Source organism: Aspergillus caelatus (genome assembly GCF_009193585.1).
Source record: "Aspergillus caelatus strain CBS 763.97 unplaced genomic scaffold BDV27scaffold_107, whole genome shotgun sequence".
In the NCBI taxonomy this organism is placed as follows: domain Eukaryota; kingdom Fungi; phylum Ascomycota; class Eurotiomycetes; order Eurotiales; family Aspergillaceae; genus Aspergillus; species Aspergillus caelatus.
Window position 1 is genome coordinate 42,652 of NW_022475370.1, and position 23,138 is coordinate 65,789.

At 48.9% G+C, this 23,138-nt stretch overlaps 11 protein-coding genes across 11 annotated transcripts; 6 read left to right on the forward strand and 5 right to left on the reverse strand.

Moving 5' to 3' along the window:
* The first annotated feature begins 37 nt into the window (after positions 1–37).
* Positions 38–1,674, forward strand: BDV27DRAFT_129539 (putative cell cycle control protein (Cwf23)). The gene has a single exon (XM_032067223.1). The coding sequence runs from the start codon at positions 179–181 to the stop codon at positions 1,472–1,474; it is 1,296 nt and encodes a 431-aa protein (XP_031926769.1). The 5' UTR covers positions 38–178; the 3' UTR covers positions 1,475–1,674.
* BDV27DRAFT_129540 (YgfZ/GcvT domain-containing protein) lies at positions 1,662–3,110 on the reverse strand. The gene has a single exon (XM_032067224.1). The coding sequence runs from the start codon at positions 3,081–3,083 to the stop codon at positions 1,734–1,736; it is 1,350 nt and encodes a 449-aa protein (XP_031926770.1). The 5' UTR covers positions 3,084–3,110; the 3' UTR covers positions 1,662–1,733.
* A 13-nt stretch (positions 3,111–3,123) lies between these two features.
* On the reverse strand, positions 3,124–6,364 carry BDV27DRAFT_129542 (decapping enzyme complex catalytic subunit DCP2). Its single transcript, XM_032067225.1, has 2 exons — positions 5,968–6,364; positions 3,124–5,885 (listed from the first exon to the last, which is right to left on the reverse strand). The coding sequence occupies exons 1-2, from the start codon at positions 5,996–5,998 to the stop codon at positions 3,379–3,381; spliced, it is 2,538 nt and encodes an 845-aa protein (XP_031926771.1). The 5' UTR covers positions 5,999–6,364; the 3' UTR covers positions 3,124–3,378.
* A 360-nt stretch (positions 6,365–6,724) lies between these two features.
* Positions 6,725–7,841, forward strand: BDV27DRAFT_4270 (DUF4112 domain-containing protein). Its single transcript, XM_032076612.1, has 3 exons — positions 6,725–6,901; positions 6,972–7,186; positions 7,241–7,841. The coding sequence occupies exons 1-3, from the start codon at positions 6,827–6,829 to the stop codon at positions 7,767–7,769; spliced, it is 819 nt and encodes a 272-aa protein (XP_031926772.1). The 5' UTR covers positions 6,725–6,826; the 3' UTR covers positions 7,770–7,841.
* Positions 7,819–9,270, reverse strand: BDV27DRAFT_4293 (uncharacterized protein). The gene is made up of 2 exons (XM_032076618.1): positions 8,980–9,270; positions 7,819–8,913 (listed from the first exon to the last, which is right to left on the reverse strand). The coding sequence occupies exons 1-2, from the start codon at positions 9,063–9,065 to the stop codon at positions 7,914–7,916; spliced, it is 1,086 nt and encodes a 361-aa protein (XP_031926773.1). The 5' UTR covers positions 9,066–9,270; the 3' UTR covers positions 7,819–7,913.
* On the forward strand, positions 9,229–11,844 carry BDV27DRAFT_129546 (putative integral membrane protein (Ptm1)). The gene is made up of 7 exons (XM_032067226.1): positions 9,229–9,581; positions 9,645–9,842; positions 9,896–10,218; positions 10,274–10,314; positions 10,363–10,437; positions 10,490–11,100; positions 11,164–11,844. Exons 1-7 carry the CDS (start codon positions 9,507–9,509, stop codon positions 11,443–11,445), a joined length of 1,605 nt encoding a protein of 534 aa, XP_031926774.1. The 5' UTR covers positions 9,229–9,506; the 3' UTR covers positions 11,446–11,844.
* A 365-nt stretch (positions 11,845–12,209) lies between these two features.
* BDV27DRAFT_145919 (uncharacterized protein) lies at positions 12,210–13,530 on the reverse strand (the record flags this gene model as incomplete). Its single annotated transcript, XM_032070481.1, has 6 exons — positions 12,210–12,541; positions 12,591–12,665; positions 12,718–13,096; positions 13,147–13,251; positions 13,303–13,368; positions 13,417–13,530. The coding sequence occupies 6 exons, from the start codon at positions 13,528–13,530 to the stop codon at positions 12,210–12,212; spliced, it is 1,071 nt and encodes a 356-aa protein (XP_031926775.1).
* Positions 13,531–13,587: 57 nt separating this feature from the next.
* Positions 13,588–15,770, forward strand: BDV27DRAFT_4323 (FAD-binding oxidoreductase). The gene is made up of 6 exons (XM_032076627.1): positions 13,588–14,134; positions 14,198–14,594; positions 14,651–14,741; positions 14,798–15,128; positions 15,181–15,377; positions 15,434–15,770. Exons 1-6 carry the CDS (start codon positions 13,890–13,892, stop codon positions 15,718–15,720), a joined length of 1,548 nt encoding a protein of 515 aa, XP_031926776.1. The 5' UTR covers positions 13,588–13,889; the 3' UTR covers positions 15,721–15,770.
* On the reverse strand, positions 15,725–16,569 carry BDV27DRAFT_145921 (uncharacterized protein; the record flags this gene model as incomplete). Its single annotated transcript, XM_032070482.1, has 5 exons — positions 15,725–15,762; positions 15,923–16,111; positions 16,200–16,224; positions 16,293–16,382; positions 16,501–16,569. The coding sequence occupies 5 exons, from the start codon at positions 16,567–16,569 to the stop codon at positions 15,725–15,727; spliced, it is 411 nt and encodes a 136-aa protein (XP_031926777.1).
* A 773-nt stretch (positions 16,570–17,342) lies between these two features.
* Positions 17,343–18,977, forward strand: BDV27DRAFT_145922 (uncharacterized protein; the record flags this gene model as incomplete). Its single annotated transcript, XM_032070483.1, has 1 exon — positions 17,343–18,977. One exon carries the CDS (start codon positions 17,343–17,345, stop codon positions 18,975–18,977), a length of 1,635 nt encoding a protein of 544 aa, XP_031926778.1.
* A 1,286-nt stretch (positions 18,978–20,263) lies between these two features.
* On the forward strand, positions 20,264–23,137 carry BDV27DRAFT_145924 (ankyrin repeat domain-containing protein; the record flags this gene model as incomplete). Its single annotated transcript, XM_032070484.1, has 4 exons — positions 20,264–20,373; positions 20,441–21,532; positions 21,584–22,853; positions 23,072–23,137. 4 exons carry the CDS (start codon positions 20,264–20,266, stop codon positions 23,135–23,137), a joined length of 2,538 nt encoding a protein of 845 aa, XP_031926779.1.
* Between the last annotated feature and the right edge of the window lies 1 nt (position 23,138).

Consider the following 23,138-nt stretch of genomic DNA (forward strand, 5'->3'; position numbering starts at 1 on the left):
TTTATTTTCCCAAGTCATTTCACAACATTACATCTCAATCACCTTCATCTCAACCCGAAAAGCAAATAGGGTACCCGAGAATTACTTGCGTACAAAGCGCAAGTCTCCATACCCTTTTAAGTCGCCATATTCCCATATCGCTACATATTAGTGACATTACCGTGGAAGTTCAAACAAGATGGCTTCAAACGACGATCTCAAGGCGCACGCCGCCTCCAATCAAGATTTTTACGCTCTGCTAGACATCTCCCCAGCAGCCGCCGAAGGCGAAATTCGTCGCGCATACCGAAAGACTGCTCTGAAATACCACCCTGATAAAATCGCGAACCCGACACCTGCAGACATCGACAAGTTCCACACGTTACAGATTGCCTACGATGTCCTCTCTGATCCGTCGGTACGACAGCTCTACGATAATGCGCGGGAGGCGCGACAGCGGAAGCAGCGCGAGCGGGATATGATGGATGCGGCGAAGAGGAAGATGAGGGAGGATCTGGAAGCGAGGGAACGCGCCGGTGCTGCGGCGATGGGTAGTGCGCCTCGCGGGGTGAAACGGACCTGGATGAGTGGGACGGGTGATGATGATGCGGAGGAGAAGCTGCAGCGGGAAATTGAGCGGATCGCGGAGGATGGCCGGCGCCGACGCCGGGAGGCAGAGGAGCGGTTGAAGCAGAAGGTCGAGGAGGAGGAGAAGCAAATGCGCGAGAAGGAGGAAGAGGCACAGAAGGCTGCGGATAAAAGTAGTCAGCGGGTCGACCGTTCGCAGGAAGGTGGAGCGAATGTGCCGGAACTCGAACGAGCTGTGAAGGCGCGCTGGATTCGTGAAGGTCGGGGCTTCGATTTGGATAAGGATCGCTTAACGTCTTTGTTCACTCCGTTTGGCAAGGTTGAAAGTGTTGTTGTGCTCAAGGATAAGAGGCAACGTATTGGGGACAAGCGTGAGAAAAGGACTGTTGCAACGGGCGTTGTGGTCTTTACTTCCATCGTGGGTGCGCATGCTGCCGTTCTGGACAGTGAGAAGAAGATACGCCAAAGCGCTGGACAAGCAGACAGTGACTGGGGTTTGATTGACTCCGTATTTTGGGCATCTGGCAATCAACCTGACCTGGGAGCAGGGTCTGACAACCGTCCTACTTCTCCTGCAGAGAAAAGTGAGCCAAAGATGCCAGCGGCGCCTCCCAAGCCTGCATTCAATTTCCCTGGGGTCAAGACGACAGGTTCAGATGGCAAAAAGCCCGGTAAAGCGCCGTCTTTCGGTTCATTCGCTTCTGCTGCTGCTGCTGCGGACTCAATGAAGTCGACCCCTAGTTCGTCGACTAACGGTCCAAGTGCCCCTAGCATGGAAGAAGTTACATTAATGCGACTAAAGACTGCGCAGCGGGAGAAGGAGCGCAGAGCTCTTGAAGAACAGCTTCGGAAAGAAGACGAAGCTGCAGATGCCGCCGAGGCCGCGGCCGCTGAAGCCAATGCTTAGTGTTACCATGTTTTTTCTACTCTGATTCCTTTTTTTATCATTTCTACAACCGCATATGTTGGGCATCAATTTTACAGGTATTTTTTAGCCTGCCGCTGAAATCTAACCGGACAAATAATTGGCGTTGTGGGGATTATGTATAGATAGACTTTTTAGTACAAGAGATACCCTTTAACTATATGGAACACATTTTGCCTGGACTGCTGTGCTATGATACATGGTCGTTATTATACATATGCTCTATCATACAAAAGATCTATTACTCTTTCTGTCGGAGCGACTCTTCTTCCTCTAACTGCTCCAGGAACTCCCGTGCTCGATGGCCTTCTTCGGCTTCACGACTACGGGTGTTCTTTTTCACCCCTCCATTCAGGATGAAGTCTCTCGTCCAAGAAGGTACGAAGGCTTTAACCTTGACCTCTCCAGGCTCCTGCTGGTCTGATGAACCTTCTCCTGCCGCATCCCATGACACCTTAAACTCTTGCTCAGGGCTATACTGGGTGCGCTCGCCAGTAAGAGTAACATCGGTCATCATTTCTAACCGGCACAATGCAAGACCGATATTACCGACTCCACCGAGGAACTTGCCCGTACTACGCGCCCTTCGTGCACTGATCTTGTACATATTCGACGCACTGGGAGGTTGAGGCAACTCCGCAGTATGATCATACACGGGTGCCACAGCGGACTCAAGAGCATTCTGATCTCCTGTATATAACTGCACGGGCAGAATGCGCTTCCGTACAACACCCGTGTGATGGGTACGAATGGTAAGCTCCTGACCCACATAACAGCCCTTGCGGAAGTCAATTCCCTTCATCATATCCATATTGCATTCCAACGGGAGCGCTGATTCACGAATAATTTCAGACTGGCCTTCGGCAATACCGTGCAGCATGCGGCGCACGGTATAAGTTCCAAGACTCACCTCCGAACCCGCAATCTGAGTCTCATCAGGAACATGAGTCCGGAGATCTTCCGCGCCCGGAGTGATGAGGCGGGAACCGAACCCGGGGGCCCTTGTATCAACACAACCAGTGATCGAGGACGATGGCGAGAAAGGAGAGGAGGATGGGGATTCCAGGTTATATGCGGCCCAGCGGGGTTGTTCATGGTCCTTCCATGAGGCCCACACCGTGCGTTCGCCGTCTTCGAGAGCACGTAGCTTTAACTTCGCGCGAAGCTTGTGTTTCTTTAAATGTTTCATGAGACTCGCTACTTCGTTCTTATCTACTTCGATGAGCCAGGCGGATTCGTCGGGCGACGCAAGGTCTGCTTGTGGAAGCGAATACAGAAAAGCATCGTTGAGCACTCGACCTTGAGAGTTGAGGAAGGCAGTATAGGATCCAGTTCGACGGGTTGCGCGGTTTGGATCGTTCGTTATTAACATGTTCTGGGTAACAAGCCCCTGAAGGAAGGTGGTACTATCGACCCCCGTGATGGAAATCAGGCCTCGGCTCGTGAGGCGGGCATAACCGGCCTGCGGCGGGGGAGCTGGAGTGGCATCGCTATTCTGCTGCGAGAGTGAATGGACGGTGGTCGAGAAGAGCCGGGTGCCATTCGGGCAATGAGCACATATAGTGCGGACAGATGTGCTAGGGCGCATCATAGTTATCGAATGGCGCTGTTAAAGAATGGATGCAACTCCGGAGAGAAAGTTTACAAATCAACCAAAGCTCCATGGACGATGATATCAATCAGCGGGCGGTGTCACGCGGCAGAATATGTACCTATGCTCCACTTAATTACTATTGACCACTCTCATTTACGTACAGAGAAATGGAAAAGTCCAAGAAACAATAATGAATATAGCCTATTAAATTATACCATCCAAAGCGCCCCGAAGCTTGCCCAAATAAAGAGCTGAGCTTAGTACTATAAGGATATGCCAGGTACAAGTACGACTACTTGTTCCCCTTGGCAACCCCTTGCAAAAATCCAAGCAAGAAAGCCTTGCTATCCGGTGAAGACACTCTCGCATTCAAGCTTCCATTATCTTCTGGAGCGGGAGATCCTCTATTCATCCCAGTTGGAGTGGGAAGATTAAGAGGCGAGAGCGGACTGACAACGGATGATGTTACTGGCTTTGATCCTGATGTGTGGACACTGAGCTCTCTTGCGGGCGAAACGCCCGGTGATGCCGGTTGTTTGCCAAAAAGGGAGAGAAGAGTCTCTTTTTGAGCGGCGGATTGACTTGGTCGGCGATCAAAACTGCTTGCCTCTTGCCCAGTGCTTGGAACCTGAGGACCAACTTGCTGTTCTGAATCATGCGATTCCTTGGTCCGCACAGGGAGTATATGGTCCAAATTTTGAGAACGGCGGAGAATTTGTGGCTGGAAAGGCTTTGGGGGTTCAGAGCTCTTCGGCTTGCTATCCTTGCGGGTACGGGACGAAGTCCTCGAGGATGATGCCACCGCTGGGTTAGGTGATTGCTCTCTTTTAGCGGATTGGGGTCTAGCCAAGATTGTAATGGGTGAAGAGAGGCCCTGTGGCTGTCGATCCTTGTTCTTTCGATTCGAATTATTCTGATTCTTTTTGCCAGGTGGCTTAGCAGTTGCCTCGGACTGAGGTGGGTGCACAGGCCTGGGTGCCACATTCGAATTCAAGGGATTGCCCTTTGGTGCCGCACTCGTGTAAGTAAGTGCCTGTTGGGCAGCGCTAGAATCATGTGGCCGTTGTAGAATCTGCTTTCTGGTCGGAGAGTTTGCATGGCCTGCTAATTCGGCTGGTGTCGAACCGGAGGTAACCGGAGAGCCTCTCAAGAGGCTTAACAATTGATCCTGATGCTGCGATGACTTGCGCCCATTCATGGGCACCTGGTCAGGCTGTGGCGTCAAAGTTGCATGAGAAGTCTTAGGCGTCTTCGAGGACTCATCCTTGAAAACGCTCAATAGCGCCAATGAGTGACTTGTGAGTTTAGGAGGCGGTAGCTTACTGGCATGCGGCACACTTGCTCCTTGGATCTGAGGCGGCTGAGCTGGTTGGGAAAACGGATCCCCAGTCTGCTGGTAAGGGGCCGTAGGCGCTTGGGTTGCCGGTGCGGCATGCGGGCCGGACGGCAAATGTGCGTCATTGTAGGGCTGCGTAGAGATGTGATAAGCATCCATTCCACCATACCCAGTTGGACGGCCATGCTGATTCATCATAGGAGATGATTGGGCTAATGGCCGCTGAGACATATGCTGATCAAGGACAAGGTTATTTGTATGTGGTATATGAGATGATGTGCTAGGCGGCTGCCGTGGCGAAAACTGTGAGAGATAACCAGGTTGTGAACTTTGACCCTGCACAGGAAAGCCTGGGAACAAGGTCGGAGCCGGATAAGGTAGATGTTGAGGAGGCACTGCTGCAGTACTAGCATGTGATGGCGACGTTTGCTCATTCCTCAGGACCTGTGGGGTGGGTTCGCGAGAGGAGCCACTTCTCAGAAGCTCCAAAAGAGCATTGGATTTAGAGGCGTTAGCTGGTAATGTATCGACAGAGGGAGCCGAGCTTTGCATTAAAACAGCGTCGTTGATGTTCAAGAGGCGTTTGAGGTGGGCGGAGGCATCCTGAGATGGCGCAACCTCGGGCAGGTCGCTAGAAGTAGCCAATCCTAGAGACTGACTGGGCGCCGTGAGACCTTCGTCCATCGACATTTCGCCCCCATTCTGTAACACTTGAGTCGCACCCACTTGCATCTTCGCGTCGAGCTTCTTCTGCTGTGCGATCCATTTCTTGAGAGGATGCATGAACGGTGCGACCATATAAAACTTATTCGCGTTTGCAACCGCAAAGCCCTGGTCTTGCTGTTTACTCTTCTTCAATGTTGGCAGCTCCGACAAGTTGTACCATTCAATCTTGCTGATTTCTTTTCTAGTGCGCGGTTCAAAGTGAGCATCGCGAGGTACTCCACGAAAGACATATAATCTCATGTGCTGTTCTCGCATAGTGATTTCAATGAACTTGACGTCTTTTTCGTTCTTAACGAGCCCAGCTTCATGAACATCGAAGCCTGTTTCTTCATAGACTTCGCGAATAGCGCAGTCTAAATCCTTTTCGTCTTTGTTAATTTTACCTCGTGGAAAACTCCAATTCGCACCCTTCTTCCAGCCTTTGACCAAAACTACTTCGTCCATGTCTTGGTTGAGCATTATGGCCCCGCGCACCGGAACACGGGTCTTGTATGCCAGAAACTCCGAAAATGCTGTGATGTGATGATAATGTGACCATTGTGACATAAGCGGACAGTGTTGGAAGATACGTAAGGCGAAAGCTTTTAAGGACAGTGAAGGAAGGGCCGGGTCCAACGGCCGGATAAAATCCTCGTAGAACCATTGTGCTTCCTCAACCTGGAAACATATACGTTCGACCGATTCGAGCTCTTCTCGGGGCAAGTTTATAATGAAGCGGACACACAGGTCATCCAGCCCTATTAGAGATCAGCCGTCTCGGTATCGCTGTGGCCAATGAAGACCCATCTCAAGTCAGGAATGAAAGGGAGGAAGACTTACAATCTTCTAAATGCATCTTTGTTTCTGTCATATTGTGCGACGTACCCTAGCATTTCAACTCAGCCTAGGTGGGAAGGGGGGTAAAGGTCCTAAGTCTGGGACGCGGAGTGAGAAGACGGGTTAGAGGGGACAGCACAGCGATGATGCAGCCTCAAGGAAGGGTGCTTGGCAAAGCGCCAACCCTGAAGCATACAGTGGCTGCAGAGGAGAAAAGGCGCTGACGGGTACAAACCAATGGTTTGTGAATCGGCGAACCAAATGACTGGTAGACTGAGAATGAAGGAAGATGGTTGAGACAGACAAGTATTGAGTTGTCCCCAACGTACCGAAGACAGAACAACAAGGAAACAAGAGCAAAGCTGCTGAATCGCAGCCCGCTGAAATCTGTGGCGGTGCTGCCCAATGGAAGCCCAGTGCGGCATGCGCGTGCGCCACAGGTGTGGCGATGTGGCTAGTGCATGATCATCGGGGGCATTTATGTAATTATGTAATGAGGCCCAGTGGAACTTGGAAACTGCGGGATGACGTCCTCACACGGGCCGTGCCCATGGACAAAGGAATGATAAAAAGCCCACTGCATGAACAACAACTGTCTTGGCTAGAGCTTAATTGTTCGCTTCGAGCCTCCCCTTGGAAAGAATATCCCTACCCTTAGGTCTTTATCCGATCTCATCTCTTAAGAAGAATCCATATCTATACATTTCTCCTTGCTATCACGATTGACACTGGCCGGACGCTTAAAACACTGTCTTAACGAAATACACCCGGGCATTCAACACAAGGCCCCGCAACCTTACGGAGTACTACTAACACAGTAACGAATACCTAATCATTTCATCCACAACTCGGTTGCAAAATCATGTCAGGCCCGCTCGTGTCTTTAGTCGGGAAAAGAATACTAGCAGAATCGGCGCGAAACCATTTTGGAACAGAGGCAAGCTGTCCGCTGCGCCCCCCAGATTCTCTCAAAACAGAGGTTGGCTAAACAAGTACATTTAACATAGGATCCTTATTTCGAGGAAGTTCCAGCATCACGTCTGCACCGCGCATTCGGCAAAAAGACTCAAAAGCGGCGCAAGGCAGTACCACCAGGTCTGTCTGAAAATGATCAGAAAGTCCTTACCCAAGTTAAACGCAGGGCATATAGACTAGACTTGTGTCTGTTCAGCCTGTGTGGCATCCGATTTGGCTGGGGCAGTGTGATTGGCTTGGTCCCATTGTAAGTGCTGGCCAACTTGTGTAGTCTAACAATACTAATTGTGGTCTTGGAAAGTGCTGGTGATGCTGTTGATGCTGCACTTGCGATGATGGTGGTGAATACGTGCGACAAGATCGATGGGGGGCTCCCGACACGTCTCAGAATGATGATGCTGATCAATGTCATCATTGATTTTGCTATCGGTCTCGTGCCCTTCGTGGGGGATCTTGCAGACGCGATGTACAAGTGTAACACAAGAAATGCTGTTATGCTGGAGAAACATTTGAGGGAGAAGGGGGCCAAGGCGCTTTCGGAACAACGAAGACGTCATGAGAATGATACAGATCCAAGTCTGCCCGACGAATTCGACAAATATGACCAGACGATGGTGGATGGTCCTCCAAGGAGCGAAAGCCATAGACATCACAGCAGGCATCACAGGAGGCATCACAGCAGGCATCACAGCAACACCCGCCGAGCAACGAACGAGCCAGCACATCATTCTCACGACAACCGAAACCATACCAAATGGTTCGGTGGATCCTCGCATCGGGAGCATGACCTCGAAACTGGGGTCGTCGACAACTCTCAGAACCGTAGATGACAATGAATATTATGAAGACACGGGGGCCGATTTTGCGGATTTCTATTTTATAGGCGTTGGTGCTCACATATACCTTGAATGATTGATGACGCTTCCTCTCAGTTTAGTTTCGTCAATAATGGATCGAAAATTTTCAAACTCCCATTACGAGCTTGTACTGGGGCGTGACCGAGCGCATGCGTAGCAGAATTGAGTGTCTCCACCCCCTACTTCATTCATCAAAGGAGCACCGCAAAAAGTGCAATGGGATAGATTCAATGGCATTTGCGAGACGTCGAGTTTGTTGGCCGTCCTCGTCACGTTCAGCATGACACCGGGGTATTTCTCGCCCTGCGTCAGAACGTACCGCATCATGAGCTCATCGATAGACAAATTCTTGGTTAAAGTATTTTCTGGAAGTGGCTCATCTGGTACAATAAGTTTGGTGAGTTCCGGGAAAAAACTGGCATAATCTCTCAATTCCGCCGTGAACAAGTCCCGCAGGGGGAAATTGAATTCTAGGCCAAAGGGGGACATTCCGTCGGCGACTTGCCAGATTACTGAAGAGCCGCGACCCTTCGCAACATTGGCAAGTGTTTTCGCGGCGAGTCTACTATCCGAGTCTCCCCAAATTATTGCCTGACAATCCATCTGCTTTGCAAAGGCCACGATCAGTCGGTTCATCAAGATATAATCGACATCAGCCTTAGAGGTGGACGTTGCGATACACGACCGGAAGGCATTGAGGCGGTCTGCATCCGACAACGAAGAATCATCCTCAAATTCTTTGCCAGCAAACTGGGACATAGTTTCCTTGATATCAGGGACTAGGGCGAAGATACTGTGGAACGGAACCTTGGTAAAGGAACACAAAGGGAAGGATTTCTGAGCCAACTCGAAACCCTCATCATGCGCAGGATTCGACGGCAAGATAGTCGAAGGCTCTATTATAAGCACATGCAAGTCAAAGCCCGGGGAACCGTGTACTTTTGAGCGCTGGATTTCGAGTTGAGCATGCAACATATGCAACAGGACCGACGAGGAGAGACCGTAAGAAAGAGGAAAGAGCAGCTTGCACGGTTTATCTTTTGCGAAACCTCTATTCAGGCGATAATTTTCCATACGCTTGAAGACTTTGTACGACACAAATTTTATATAACAGTCCCTGCACAGAGAAAAAGCCGGTTAGTATTTGCAGTAACCCCACTTGTAGAGTAGATAAAATTCGTACTTGCATAAACGCCGCCGCCGCAATGTTAAAATAGCTTCTGCATCGCGGCAGTCTACGCAAGGATCCGACAGTTCTTTGCTAGGCATTTTCGTGTTTACCACCGTGTTAGGGTTGCTCTTGTGGTTCTTTTGATTTGTATCTGTTATCGGACAGAGGCAAAATTCCGGGAAGAGGCAGAAATCCCGTCGGCGGTGACATTTTTAGGCCTTGCTCCATTTAGTTATACTCGGAGCACGGGCTTAGATAATACTATGGTATCGGCGGGACATCAACACGCGGCTTCTCCATCTCAAGTGCAAGGTAGCCACGAATCCCTACCGCCTTACCCAACCAGGTTGGAGCTGCGAACAAAAGTGTCGGCTGTTTTTTTCGGAACCCATTATATTCGCTTCTCTCTCCCCTTCTCCCTATATTATCCTCCTTTTACTTTTCTCATGATACTGTGGTTGTAAGGCAACCATTTGCTTTCGGCATCTCCGGAGCGCGCTTAGTACTACTATCTGGTTAGCTCCTTTTCAGCGATCAAGATGAAAGGCTGGCTCCAGACCTTTTGTTTAACTGCCCTGCTGGCGGGTCGTGCACTCGCAAATGAAGTGGAATTGGTGCGCTTAATATCAGATGCCAACCTCAAGCCTCAAGTTCTAACAGTTGGCCATCTATTATAGACACAGGATGAAGCTCACAGGCAGCGATGTTCGGGGATGTACAGTCGCAAAGCCTGGGGTGGAGACGTTGAGCCCTTCATATTGACTAAATTTGTTCGTGATGGCGATGCTGGCGATAGCGACCCTCTCGTCAGCTTGGTGATCTTTGAATGGTCCGATGAAGCTTTAATTGGAAGAGCTGTATCCGATGATGCCGATGTATACTTTTTTGACCACGTCTGGAGGTATCTACCAGCTAATAAACATCATAGGAGAAGGAAACTATCTGCGACGAAAAGAGTGTCAATGACAAGCTCTGCGAGCAAGGCGATATCGGCTCCTTCATCCTTGCCCCGAACGCAAGCGAGTCCCAATTCACGATTGTAACTCAGGCGATCCATTTGAACAATCCTACTGCAATCAATTACCCCGTCAAGAAAACAGGATTCTATTGTGTGAGCACTTATGGATACTCGGGACGGGACTACAAGGCCGTCGTCGAGTTCAGAAACGCGTATGGTGAACTTCCGGCTGCGCAGATCGCCAAGCTCCCATTTTACGGTGGCTTGACAATAGTTTACGCTCTTATTGGAGTGTATGTCCATGAAAATGTCTTGCAATTTTTTGAAGTCTATACTCACTGGACATAGGTTCTGGGCTTTCTTATATGTACAAAATCGCCACGACATCTGTAAGTGACTTCATCCATCTACCCATGACAATTACTGACCCACGACAGTGCCTGTGCAGAATTATATCACCGCTATATTGGTCTTCCTGATTGTGGAACAATTGATGACCTGGGGTTTCTATGGTATGTCGAAGCTGATATACAGTTGAGATGCTTGCTCTCTAACAATATGCAGACTATCAGAACCGACACGGCCTGAACGTTGGTGCAAAGGTACTAATGGTCATTGTAGCCGTTCTTAATGCGGGCCGGAATGCTTTCTCGTTTTTCTTGCTTCTTATTGTGTGTATGGGATATGGTGTTGTCAAGCCTTCCCTCGGTCGGGCCATGGTCTATGTTCGCATCCTCGCGATCGCCCACTTTATTTTCGCCGTTATCTACGCCGTTGCAAGTCTGTCAATAACACCAGACAGTGCTGGTCCGCTGGTTCTTCTTATCGTGTTGCCACTTGCGGGCACCTTAACTGCGTTTTATGTGTGGACTCTGAATTCGTTGAACGCAACCATGAAAGATCTTATCGACAGGAAGCAGAAGGTCAAAGCATTGATGTACAAGAAGCTGTGGTGGTGCATCTTGGGCAGCATCATCGTGATATTCGGCTTCTTTTTCATCAACTCGATTGCTTTTGCTGGTCGCAGCGAAGCAAGCTTTGTACCAGAACATTGGAAGAGCCGTTGGTTCGTGTTGGATGGCTGGCTCAATCTGGTCTATCTGTTTGACATCGGATTTGTCGCCTACTTGTGGCGCCCCACTGCCAACAACAGGCGCTTTGCAATGAGTGATGAGGTACGGCATTATTCCAACATAAGGAAAGGAATGTACGAATGATTGGTACTGATATGATGACAGATTGCTCAAGATGATGACGGGTTTGAGATCCGGTCATTTAACAGTGAATTGGACGAGGAAGACGCACTTGGCGGTATTCCAGAAAGTTCTGCCCATGAGCAGCGCCGTGATCTGTCGCCTGTGCCCCCTAAGCCCGTCCCGGCTGCGCCGCGCCAACGGGAATCCCTTGATGGAGAAACCATCTTTGCCGTCGGTGAGGATGGAGACAAATGGTCGGACGATGAGGATGATTTGTCCCGCGACTCGGGTGAGAGGAAGCGGCTTACCGGCAAAGATGCTTAGTAGTGCATAGCTTCACAAAAGCAAGTTTTTATCCCCTTCGAATTGAGCAACGATTATTTGTGACTGCAGGGCGCGCGTCACTATGTACTGATATCATTGAGGATGAGAGATACCTTTATTATCCATTATTTAAACGAATCGACGCATTGTGTTTTATTGATCCTTCACAGGCATATAATGGCGTTTGGCTCGTTGGCTCGAGTTCATATCAGTTCCGTCTTTTCCCCGGCCAACAAGAAAGAGGGGAGAGAAGGAAAAGAAAAGAAAACCTCTAGTTCTTACGCCGCATCTAAACTTGACCACATGGAATTTGCGATACTTCCTACTCCTGAAAAGTCTATGGGACTTATGTACATACAAACCTGGTCGTTATAATGAGATCAATTACTATTTCGTGCCTGTTAGATAGCACATGGTTATATGATTTGCAGCCCTGCCAGTTGGAAGATGCGTGTAATATGCTCCCTGTCTTCAGAAACATTGTCCAGTTATCCATTCATAAAGCAAGCTTTGATTCGTTCACGGTACCACGTGAGGATGGAAGTACGCTTTGAGTTTTAACGTAACTTTCCCGATGTTGAACCTGACTTCTCTCACCACACTCGTATTTTCCCAGGAGTTTCATTATCGCCAGATGTACGGGAGTCTTCTGTTCAATACAAACCGGATCTTCCTTAGCTCTAGACAGTAAGTAATTCAAATGTCTGAATAACATGGGAGGTAACAGATATAGATTTCCAAGGGTGACCAGGTCAGGTATCGCCTCAGAGATTCGTTGAATTTGCCCTCACCTCATAGGCATTGGTAGTTTTGGTCGTTTCACCCAGTCCATTCATCGGGGCAATATGTTCCTGGCTCTCACTCGTTTCATATACTCTTACGATTTCGGTCTTCTTTGTAATTCCACCTTTCAGGCGGCTGTGCCGGGACCTGGGAGGTTCGAGGTTCGTGAACTGGCTTGATTCCCCTTGAGAGGCGTCGGCAGAACTAAATTGAGCATGAACCTTGAAGAGTTTCCGTAGGGAGGACAGAGATCCCGACATGAGGCCAAAGTTGAATTCGACTTCCATCCAGATAAGGGATGTCGACGCCGAGTCTGGTGGATCAGCATGGTCCGTTTAAAGGGAGTATAGCGAAGCACTCACAGGTGAAGTTCGTCGTATCATTGGTAAATTTAAGAGTTGAGAATCGCACAAGAGCGGCGACGCATGCGGTAAACCCTAGCCCTTCATCAGTCCTCGGTTGGCTACATCATCTCAGCCAATTACTGACCAATACATAGCAGCCCTATGACAAGTAACCGCTTCTTTAATGGCATTTGCAATTGCCAAATTGGTCGCATTGGTAGCACAAGTATCATCACATCAAGCACGAACATGATGACTCCCTGCATCATCAAAATGGCATATGAGGTTTCGGTCGGGTAGCAGCTGGCATCGGGAATGGTCTTATCATAGGCTGCCTGGACGGGTCGACATTGGAACACCAACGCCAATGTGCCAGATATCGTGAAGGCAGCGATAAATAGAAGAAGGGATTTTCCGGCAACGTGGATGAATCGAGTTGGGAAAAGGCGCATGATGAACACGAGTAGACTGGTCTTTACGGCTGCTGCAATCACAAGGTAGGCGCATTGCGAGGCATATTCGAGCTGCGATGGTTAGACCAGATTGATGAGTCTGAATTGTCGGTTATACTGACTGTGAGAAAGACAGCCAAGTCGTCTACAGATACGTTCTGCAATTCCTGTCCAAGCCCATAGTACGTGATAATATACGCAAGGGCAGAGAACAAATCCACACCGATCTAAATTATCAGCAGTCTCATACAGGCCGTTCATCTCCAGACTGAACTCACAAGAGCACACAGCACCAACCAGTCATCGAGTCCGAATCGTTTTATAACGAACTTGCGCAAGTATAGCTAATATATGTTAGCCCGCTGCTCTCGCGACAGTAGTCGAAAACATACCCGAAGCACACACACTATTGTCGTTGCAATTGCCAGAATCAACACGATGATTCGTACGGCAATTGTCATATGCGTTAAACCTTCACCATCCCGCCCTTCAATTGACTTTCCCATTCTGACCATCTCTGATGGTTCATCTGGGCCTGGCTCCCAGAGGACGTGGGAGAAGAAGGGCATATGGGAAGGATTCCATAATGCATAGCCTTTCAAGTTTCGCCTCGGCAGCGCTGCATTCTCAAATTACACAATAGTGCAGTTGTGGAGTAGCAACACACGCTAGACTCGACGGCTGCCAGAAATTGACGGGGAATGCGATCCTGATGGCTGTAGTTCGTCGCGCCGGCTCGCATAGCGCCCTGTTCGCCTGGGGGCCGAGATTCACTTGGCCCGTGTCATGATCCTGTACGGTCTCTACAGGCTTATCCTTGCTCCTTTCTTTTTTTTTCTCGTTTCAATTTTGATTTGTCTTCCCAATGCTATTGAGTCTTGTCGATACGATAGATGCAATGATCGCTGAATTTCTAAAAAATTCGCCCAACCTGGAACGGGAGATGATCTCGGAAACCGAGGCCATCATATCGAGATTCTCCAGCCTTTCTGAAATCGAACAAGATAGAGAACGGGCCACCTATGTGTCCACAGTCTTCCCCCTGCTATTTGGCAAGGATTCCGTAGTCCAAGGCTCAAATGGCTACGAATCACAGCGCCAAGCCCCATGGTATGTACAGTTATACCATGTGCTCTGAATCACCATGTGGGAATGGTCACTAACGCTTATCAGGTCGATTAATTGCTGGCTCCAACCTTGTGTCATTGTCAGTCCTGGGTCAGCACAACAAGTTGCTACGGCTCTGGCATTGTGTCGCTTCTTCAACGTGAAGTTCTCCATCAGGAGCGGAGGTCATTTGCAAAACCCAGGATTTACTAGCAACCATGGGGGCGTGGTTATATCGCTAAGCTCTCTTAAGCAATTAGAGCTGTCTGAGGATAAATCTACGGTAGGTCTCGGGCCAGGCCTAAAGTGGTTGGATGTATACGGTGGTCTTGATGCGCACGAGGTGACTGTGACCGGTGGTCGGGTCACTACGGTAGGCGTATCTGGTCTGTTACTCGGAGGGGGAATCTCCTTCCACAGCCATCAGTATGGAGTTAGTGCAATGGGTATCAGTAACTATGAGGTGAATTCCTTCCATTCGCGAAGTAGATATACTCGGGTCGCGGCTAACTATAGTAGGTCGTTCTGGCCAACTCGCAGATCGTCAATGCCAACGCGCATGAGAATGCGGACTTGTTCTGGGCTCTGAAGGGTGGTGGGCCTAACTTCGGTATGTCCTACATCTATCTATCTCTAGGTATCCTAGGCATTCTGACTGCGATCTAGGGGTCGTAACCAAGCTAGATATGATGACCATCCCAAGTAAGCACTGGTCTGAGGTCCGAGTCTACCCAATCACAGCAGTCGATCAGGTCCTCGAAGCCATGATGCAGTATCACGCCGCAATCGAAGCTGACGATAAGTCTTCCCTAATCTATAATGCTACTCACGACATTATCCTCGTCATCTTTTTCTACGGCGAACCTGTCGAGCATCCCCCTATTTTTAAGTCCTTCTACGATATACCCCACGTCGCCAACTTCGTGGCCCCAGGTATCCGGACCGTCTATGATCTCATGAATGCAGTAGATTCTGTGCAAGATTCAGAACCTGCACTGTATGCCGGTCACCACCCATTCTCTCTTCCTGAGTGCCGCTGACCCTTTTAGTCACGATTTTCGGACTATGACCAGCCTTCCTAGTCTAGACGTATACAGGGCTATTGAAAAAACACACGCTGAGCAGGTTGATATCCTTAAGGACGTCGAGGGCCTTACATTGACAACCGTTATCCAACCAATGTCCTCCTCGGCCATGAAAGCGACCCTCCAAAGTCCCCTAGGCCTGACACCTGTTGGACAACAGTGTACGTCCCTCCTCCAGCTTGAGGCACCATTCTCGGGTCTAATTGATACTGTTTAGGGTTCCTTGTGAGAGCCGACTGGAAGCATGCGAAAGACGAGGAGCGTGTCCGAGAGGCAGTGCGCAAGATCGTCGATGTGGCGGAATCAGAGGCGAAGCAGGCCGGAGTGCATCTTCCTTACCTTTATTCGAACTATGCTTCGCGCGACCAGGATCCCCTGGCAAGCTATGGGGTGGAGAATGCTAAGCGATTAAAGGAGATTGCGCTGAAGTATGACCCAGACGGCATATTTCAGAAGTTGCAAAATGGGGGGTGGTTGCTTTCCAACATGGGGTTAGAGGCGTGAGAGTCTACGAGTATCTGACGCAGTGCGTCCTACTAGTAATACCTTAATAGTAAAGATATTCATTAAGCAATACATGACAAAGCTCGACATCAATTTTGAGAATGAAGAAGTAACCGTTGGAATAATAATTATTATAATAATAATACTAATAATTACATGACGACAATGCAGCAGTCCTTTGCTTTCCCTTGTTGCCAAACACAAGCCCTCCCAACCGCCCAAGCCTGCAACGCAGCCCCCAAGCCCACCACCAAGCCATTTTCCTTGATCCCCGTGCGAAAATACCACGCGGAACTCGCCCACAACAGCGCATTAGTGATGATTGCGATAGCCTTGTTAGTTGGATCTTGGAGGGCGCGAGGGTTACGGGACCATTGATGGTGGATGAGACCTTACCATTTGAAGTCAGTTATTTAAGTTCCGTGTCTGGGATAGAGTGGTGAATTGGATGAGAGCCTCGATATATATATATAACATACTAGTCATTAGAAAAAAGGCGCTTCCCTGGAAGTTATCGTCAGTATATATCTATTATCAGGTCACTGGTATCCTCCTGTATAGTATGGAATTACCTGGTACCAGCCAACAATCCCACAGGCCCATGGTTTCGTGCCTGAAATATGCATGAATGTTGGCTCGGCGGTCCATTGTTTCCCTCCAATCTAAAGAGTTAACGTTAGTCAATGACGGGCTTTTCCTATCTTGTACAAATTGGAATGGATGTTCGTTATGTGGTGCTGTTGGTCGCTGTGATAATTATGGAGCAGGCAGGAAGCATACCGTATGTCCAAAGGAGAGGACGGCAAATGACAAGGCCGACGCCTGAAGCGAGCGAGACGATGGTGTCATTATTGGATGTTATAAAGATCAAAACTGATTTTAGTTGTCTGGGGGTGTGGTGGTGCTTTGGCTAGAGAATATATAGTGAGAGAGAGAGAGAGATAAAATGCTAAGGAGGTAGATCTTCAGAGAATTGAAACTACATACTGCTGTTTGAAAGGAACTCATGATACAAAGACCCGCCAGGGAGATTATCTATATAGTAGCACATCCTTGGACAGTGATACCCTTCATATCTCCACCATCAGACATCGGATCGTATAGTATACGAACCAGCCTATCAGCGAGCGTCACAGATGGGTCCTCGAAGACTGAGACGAAAACTTGGCACGGCTTGCCTTTGGTGTCATACTTCCCTATCAGGAATGACACCTATAGAATTCAATATGACGGGGGACTGATGCATATTCTTCCTATATAAGGTGCTGAGCTTGCCTCGGATTTGAGTTCCACATAGATTACTACTAGGAGCATATGGAATGCATCCACGTGACGATCTGATCACTTTCCTATTTGAGTAGGGGAGCGGTGTGAATGAGTGGCCAGAACGCCCATTCAGCTGAGGAAAAAGGGCTGGACTAGACTGAATCAGGATCGCTTATCTCTGGGCAATCGTGCAGATTCGTGGTTTTTAATTGTTGTTCACTGTAGGAGGGACTCGGATCAGATCTGGTGGGGGTGGTTGGCAAGTACCTACTAGACACGCGACAAATATATTTCAGCTCTTACCACTTAAAAGGGAAAAAAAACAACTTGAACAATATCACTCGAAATCTGCATCAATGAGAATCTGTGTATTCCAGTCCTGCTTTGAGGAGCTCCAAGCCTCTGTTGGCGAGGCCCAAGAATTATGCATGAATCCAGGCGTGTTTACGTCACAGCATACCGTGGTGCACAAGACAATTCACAAGTCGACGGCCACAGAGCAGATAGATGAAGCCGTGCGAGAAGGTTACGATTTTTACTTGAATTTTATGTGGGGGACATATGATGACTCCTTGGCTGGAGTAGATGCAATTCAATATTTCGAGTCTCTTCACCTGCCATCTGCGGGCGTTCAAAGTTCGGAACGAAAACAATCAAAATGGGACTTTTTCGCTGAAGCAAAGCGAGCAGGAAGTCCCCTTGTTCCTGGGACTGATAAATTCCCATTATTTGTTAAGCCTGCTTCAAGTTATGGGAGTATGTTTATTGATGAGCATTCCTTGTGTCGAGATGAGGCGGAGCTGGAAAGTTGCATTCTAAGACTCAACAAGTTGATGCGCCCGGTACGGATTCAGCGAGCTCAGGCACTGGGTCATCAAGACCCTGGAATTTACGCCGATGCCCGAGAAAGCGAAGGGCGAGAGAGTACAGATATTGTTGTTCAGGAGTTTATTGCTGGGGAGGAGTATTCTGTCGTGGTTATTGCAATGGGAGAAAGCCCGGTTCCACTTATACCTCAGCGCGCCAAGTATAAGCAAGTGGGAGACGCGGCGCGAATCTTGACATTGGAGCTGAAGTTTGATGCCGAGTCTGGCTATGAGCTTATGAAAGAAGGGGAGAATCCGGCTCTTTGGAAGCATCTGCAAGAGACGGCAGTTGAAGCGTTTCACTCCAAGAAGATGTATACCAACTTCATGGGATGCGATGTCGATATGAGAATTGGACACGATGGGAGAGCCTATGTGATTGAGGTTGATCCCCTGCCTGTGTTCTTCTATCCTACAGGGTCCCAGCTTGAGGATACAGACGTCAAGCACGGATTCCCTGGTGGATACAGGGCTGTTGTCAACACTTATATCACAAACTACTTTCTCAAACACCCCGGTGACCGAGAGCCACGCTTCATTGATTTGGCTTCCATATTTGATCAATTATCGACTCTTCCGGACTCAACAAATGAGGTTCCAGAGATTGGCGTCCTGGGGCCGTGGAATGGCACAGTCCTAGATCTCGGTTGCGGAACGGGAAGTGTCGGGCGAGCTCTCCACGCCGACCCACGTAATCGAATCACGCATCTCACTGGAGTTGATATTTCGAAACCGTCACTGGATATCCAAGAAACCAATACGTACAGTGTGTTGATTCACGACAGGATGGAGCGCTTCCTTGCCAAGCAAGCATCAATGTTCGACCACATATTCTGTATATCAGCCTTGCAATTCCTGCCCATGGAAGAGCTGGATTTTGTTCTCGCAAGATGCTTTCAGCTGGCCAGGTGCTCCATAACAATTGTCATCGATGATCTTCAAATGAGCAGGAAGTATAATCCTGAGACCTTGGCACATCTGAAAGCCTTCTCTATGGATCACTCTGAAAACATCAAGACATTTCAGATTCAACATGGCTGGCGGTTACAGCCCTCAAATACATCTCATTGTTATGAGGGTCATCGCTTGCAATTCCATTTTCACCGAGACGGCAGGATGGAATAGACAACCTGCCCATCAATACACTTTTCAAGTAGCTAAAATGGGTAATTAATCCATGACTTTGACGCCGCACTAAACCCTCGGAGTTGCTCGAGCTCTTTAAGTGAAACTTAGGAAACAGCCAAAAAGACCGAGTAGCTGGACCGAGCGGCTGGCGCGGGTTTGTGATAATCAGAATTCCATTCACCGGTCACCATATCGTCGATGGACATGATATTGATTCCGAACCAATCATGATGTGGAACTGTCGGGCTCAGGGCCCCATGCAGTCGGAGGAACCTCTGGAAACTCTGGAACAGTAGGACGGTCTCCCTCTGAGGCCAATGAAGTGGTAATAGGTTGGGTGAGGACAGTGTTGGTCTCTGTCAGTACTTCACCCCCCTGAGCGGCAGTAGCTGCTGACACAAAAGGATGACTAGCCTTCGGTTCCGTGGGCGACAGGTTCTGCTTCTCGGATCGGCTAGGCTTTAGCTTGAGCTGCCCTATCTCCAGAGCACGGAGAACAGCACCGAGATCCTGGGAATCGATGGATCGCAGCTTGCCTATAGCATCGCCTGAAACCTCCGGGACAGCCTTCCAGCCCAACTAGTCAAACTCCCCTAAGGTCGTGGACTTTGACTCAATCGATGGGCCGGTGACCAGGCGCTGTAAATAACTGTCGGTGACGCTGGGTCAGCGACGCATCTTGACCGGGTTGGACTTGGTGCTTGCTACTACTTATAGAAGCGACCCCATCTTGGTGGCGCTTAGGGGGAGCGGTGCCATAGCAGTATTAGCGCCCTCCCCTACTTCATTACGGATCACTATCGTGGGCAAACATGTCCGTAGAATCCAAGCGACTCCAGCTTTGATAGCCTTCCAGTTGGTAGAACTCGGCGAGTTCGGCGAGACGTTGCACTGTAACTGTCATATTAGATCGTGAGATTGCTTGTCCTTGCTGTTAATTTATTCACCTCGAATTCGCTTCTTGAGGCACCAAAATCTCCACACAAGTACGCGGGTTCGATTATCTAAAGGAAGGGCAAACAAAATTTGTGCAGGAGCAAAAAGCGTCTGCCAGTGTCAATATGAATGTACTGGGTAGCTCGGCAAAGATCTTAAATTAAAAGCGAAAGACGCTGTCGCAAAAGGCGCGCACAGATTGGGCACAGCCACAGGCTAACGCTGCTGCCTCGAAGGTCTGGGATATCTCAACCAAGAAATGACGCTGTTCTCAGCATACCCTGCTTGATAGCAGCTCTCCTGTCTAGAACTCCAATATATAGTGACTCTATTACGCTGACCCAGCAATGAGTTTCGGGTTCAGTATCGGCGACTTTCTCGCAGTCATCGAACTAGCAAACAAAATCCGGAAGGAATTCGTTGATGCACCATCCCAATTCAAAGCTATTAACGACGAGTACAGCTACCTCAACGTGTTGGATTTGTGTTTAATGGGATCACGGCGACTAACCAGAGTGCTACAGAGTCCGCAACTTGTCGTTCATAATACAAGATGTTGAAGTCGACTTGTCTGGCAAAGAACTCAGCGACAGCCAGAAATCTGAACTGCAAACCATCGCGGATAGCTGTCGCTGCGTCCTCGATGAGATTCACCAGAAAATCAACATCTACAGGGTGCTGGAATCTGACCATTCCACTGGCCTGCGTAGAGTTGTAAGGGTGTGGAAACGACTAAAGTGGGAACCGGATGATATTCAGGACCTCCGGACTCGTATCAGCAGTAACATTAGTCTCCTCAATGCTTTCAACGGATGCATTACCCGGCGTGCTGTCGCTGAGTTATTACAACGTCAAGATGAGACGGAACGTCAAGAGATTCTTGACTGGCTCTCTCCTATAAATCATGCTGCGCAACAGAGTGACTACCTGAGCCGAAGCCAGCCTGGGACTGGACAGTGGCTTATAGACTCACACAAATTCACAGCATGGGTCGAGAAGCCAGAGCAGACATTGTTTTGCCCCGGTATCCCTGGAGCGGGCAAGACTACCCTTATGTCTTTGGTTATCGATGAACTTTACAAACGCTATGGAAATGACAGCGAGATCGGCATTGTGTTTATCTACTTTAAATTCAAGGACGAGTGGACAATGAACCAGTTGCTTACTACCCTACTGAAACAGCTGGTTCAGAGACAACCATCTATACCAAGTGATCTGAAAGACATATACGACTATCACCATAAACACGGAACACGGCCGCCTCCAGGAGAAATATCAAGGTGCTTACATACCATCGCTAGCTCATATAAAAGGATTTTCATGGTCATCGACGCACTGGATGAATACCAATCCCCTATCCAGTCATGCGACAGAATTTTGCCTACTATATTCAACCTCCAGGCCCAGTCTCATGCAAGTCTCTTGGCTACTTCAAGACCCATCCCAGAGATCAGTGACCATTTTAAGGGAATGCCTACTCTAGAGATAAGGGCACGAAATGAAGACGTACAGAGATATCTAAGGGACCACCTAGGACGCCTTCCTAGATTTGTTTCACGAGATGCAGGGCTCCAGGATGAGATCGTTACAGAAATCGCAGAAGCGGTGGATGGAATGTCAGTAGCTTCAATAGAAGCCAAGAAAAAGGCATGCTAATGTACGCCCAGGTTTCTTCTAGCTCAGCTTCATCTTGACTCATTGGTTGGAAAAATGTCGCCCAAGGCTCTTCGAAACGCTCTGAAACGACTTCCCACAGGGACCGATGCTGTTAACTTGGCTTATAAGAATGCGATGAGCCGGATCGAAGGACAGGTGGCTGATCAGGTTGAATTAGCCAAAAACGTCCTGGCATGGGTTGTATGTGCGAGAAAACGGTTGACTGTCTTGCAGCTCCAACATGCCCTTGCGGTCGAAATAGGCGAAGCTTACCTCGATCAAGACAATCTACCCGAAATCGAGGATATGGTCTCTGTATGTGCAGGCCTGGTCACCGCTGATGCGCGAGGTGGCGTCCTTCGACTAGTGCATCACACCGCGGAAAGATACTTTGAGCAAACCTGGATGGATTGGTTCCCTAGCGCTCATAGCAAGATAGCCGCGACCTGCATCACGTACCTCTCATTGGATATCTACAAAACTGAATTCCAACAAACCCTTAGTATGGAGCAACTCATTCGGTTCTCTCGCCTTACGCCTATTGGAGATTTCGAGGTACTTCTCAAACAATACCCGCTCTACATGTATTCAGCTCGGTACTGGGCATCACATTGCCTCATACAGCAAGGAAGCTATGAATTGGTCCTGAACCTTCTGCAAGATGAGACAACGTCTGCTGCATGCGGCCAAGCGTTGGCATTTGGAGAAGATGACTTCTGGTGCAGGTCCTCTGCTCCTCTGCAAATATCAGGGTCTCACCTGGCGGTATATTACGGGTTAAATGATATCTTGCAGGGCCTGATCGAGAATAGCAGCCAAACAAACACTCCAGACATGAATGGTGAAACTCCATTGTCATGGGCAGTAAGAAGAGGCAACCAGTCTGTTGTCAAGCTCCTTCTAGAACAGGGTGCAGACCCAAATACTAGGGATAATCAAGTTCGGACGCCGTTGTCACGGGCCGCGGAGCAAGGTTGTGAGACCATGGTTGAGCTTCTTCTGGACAACGGTGCTGATCCAAGCATTATGGATCGCGACGCCAGGTCGTCATTGTCGTGGGCCGCAGAGAAAGGCCATAAGGAAGTGGTCAGACTTCATCTAGAGAAGGACGTCGACCTGGAGTCTAAGGATAAGGATGGCCGAACACCACTTTCCTGGGCGGCAAAGAATGGCCACACGGCAGCAGCCGGTCTCCTGTTGAAAAAAGGTGCCGATCTATTTGCAAAGGATGAGAAGGGGAGAACACCTATTTTCTGGGCATTTGACAGTCGTGAGAAGTCGGTAGTCAGACTCCTCCTTTCTACTTTGAGTATTTTCGTTAGCCGTGGAGGCGCCGGAGACGCATTAATCTTAAGGTCTAGCACAGATATTGCTGCCCTTGAAAATGCTTTAGTGGATCTGGGAGTGGGGGTAGAACAGCTTGTAAAGCTCACACGAATTACAGAGAGGCTGTACAGGGCTCCTGTAGGAGGACAGTGGCTATATATTAAGCTGGACAGATAGACCGAAGCTCCTATCAAAGTGCTTTCAGTACATATGATTCTGTTAAGGTGTACGACTATTAAT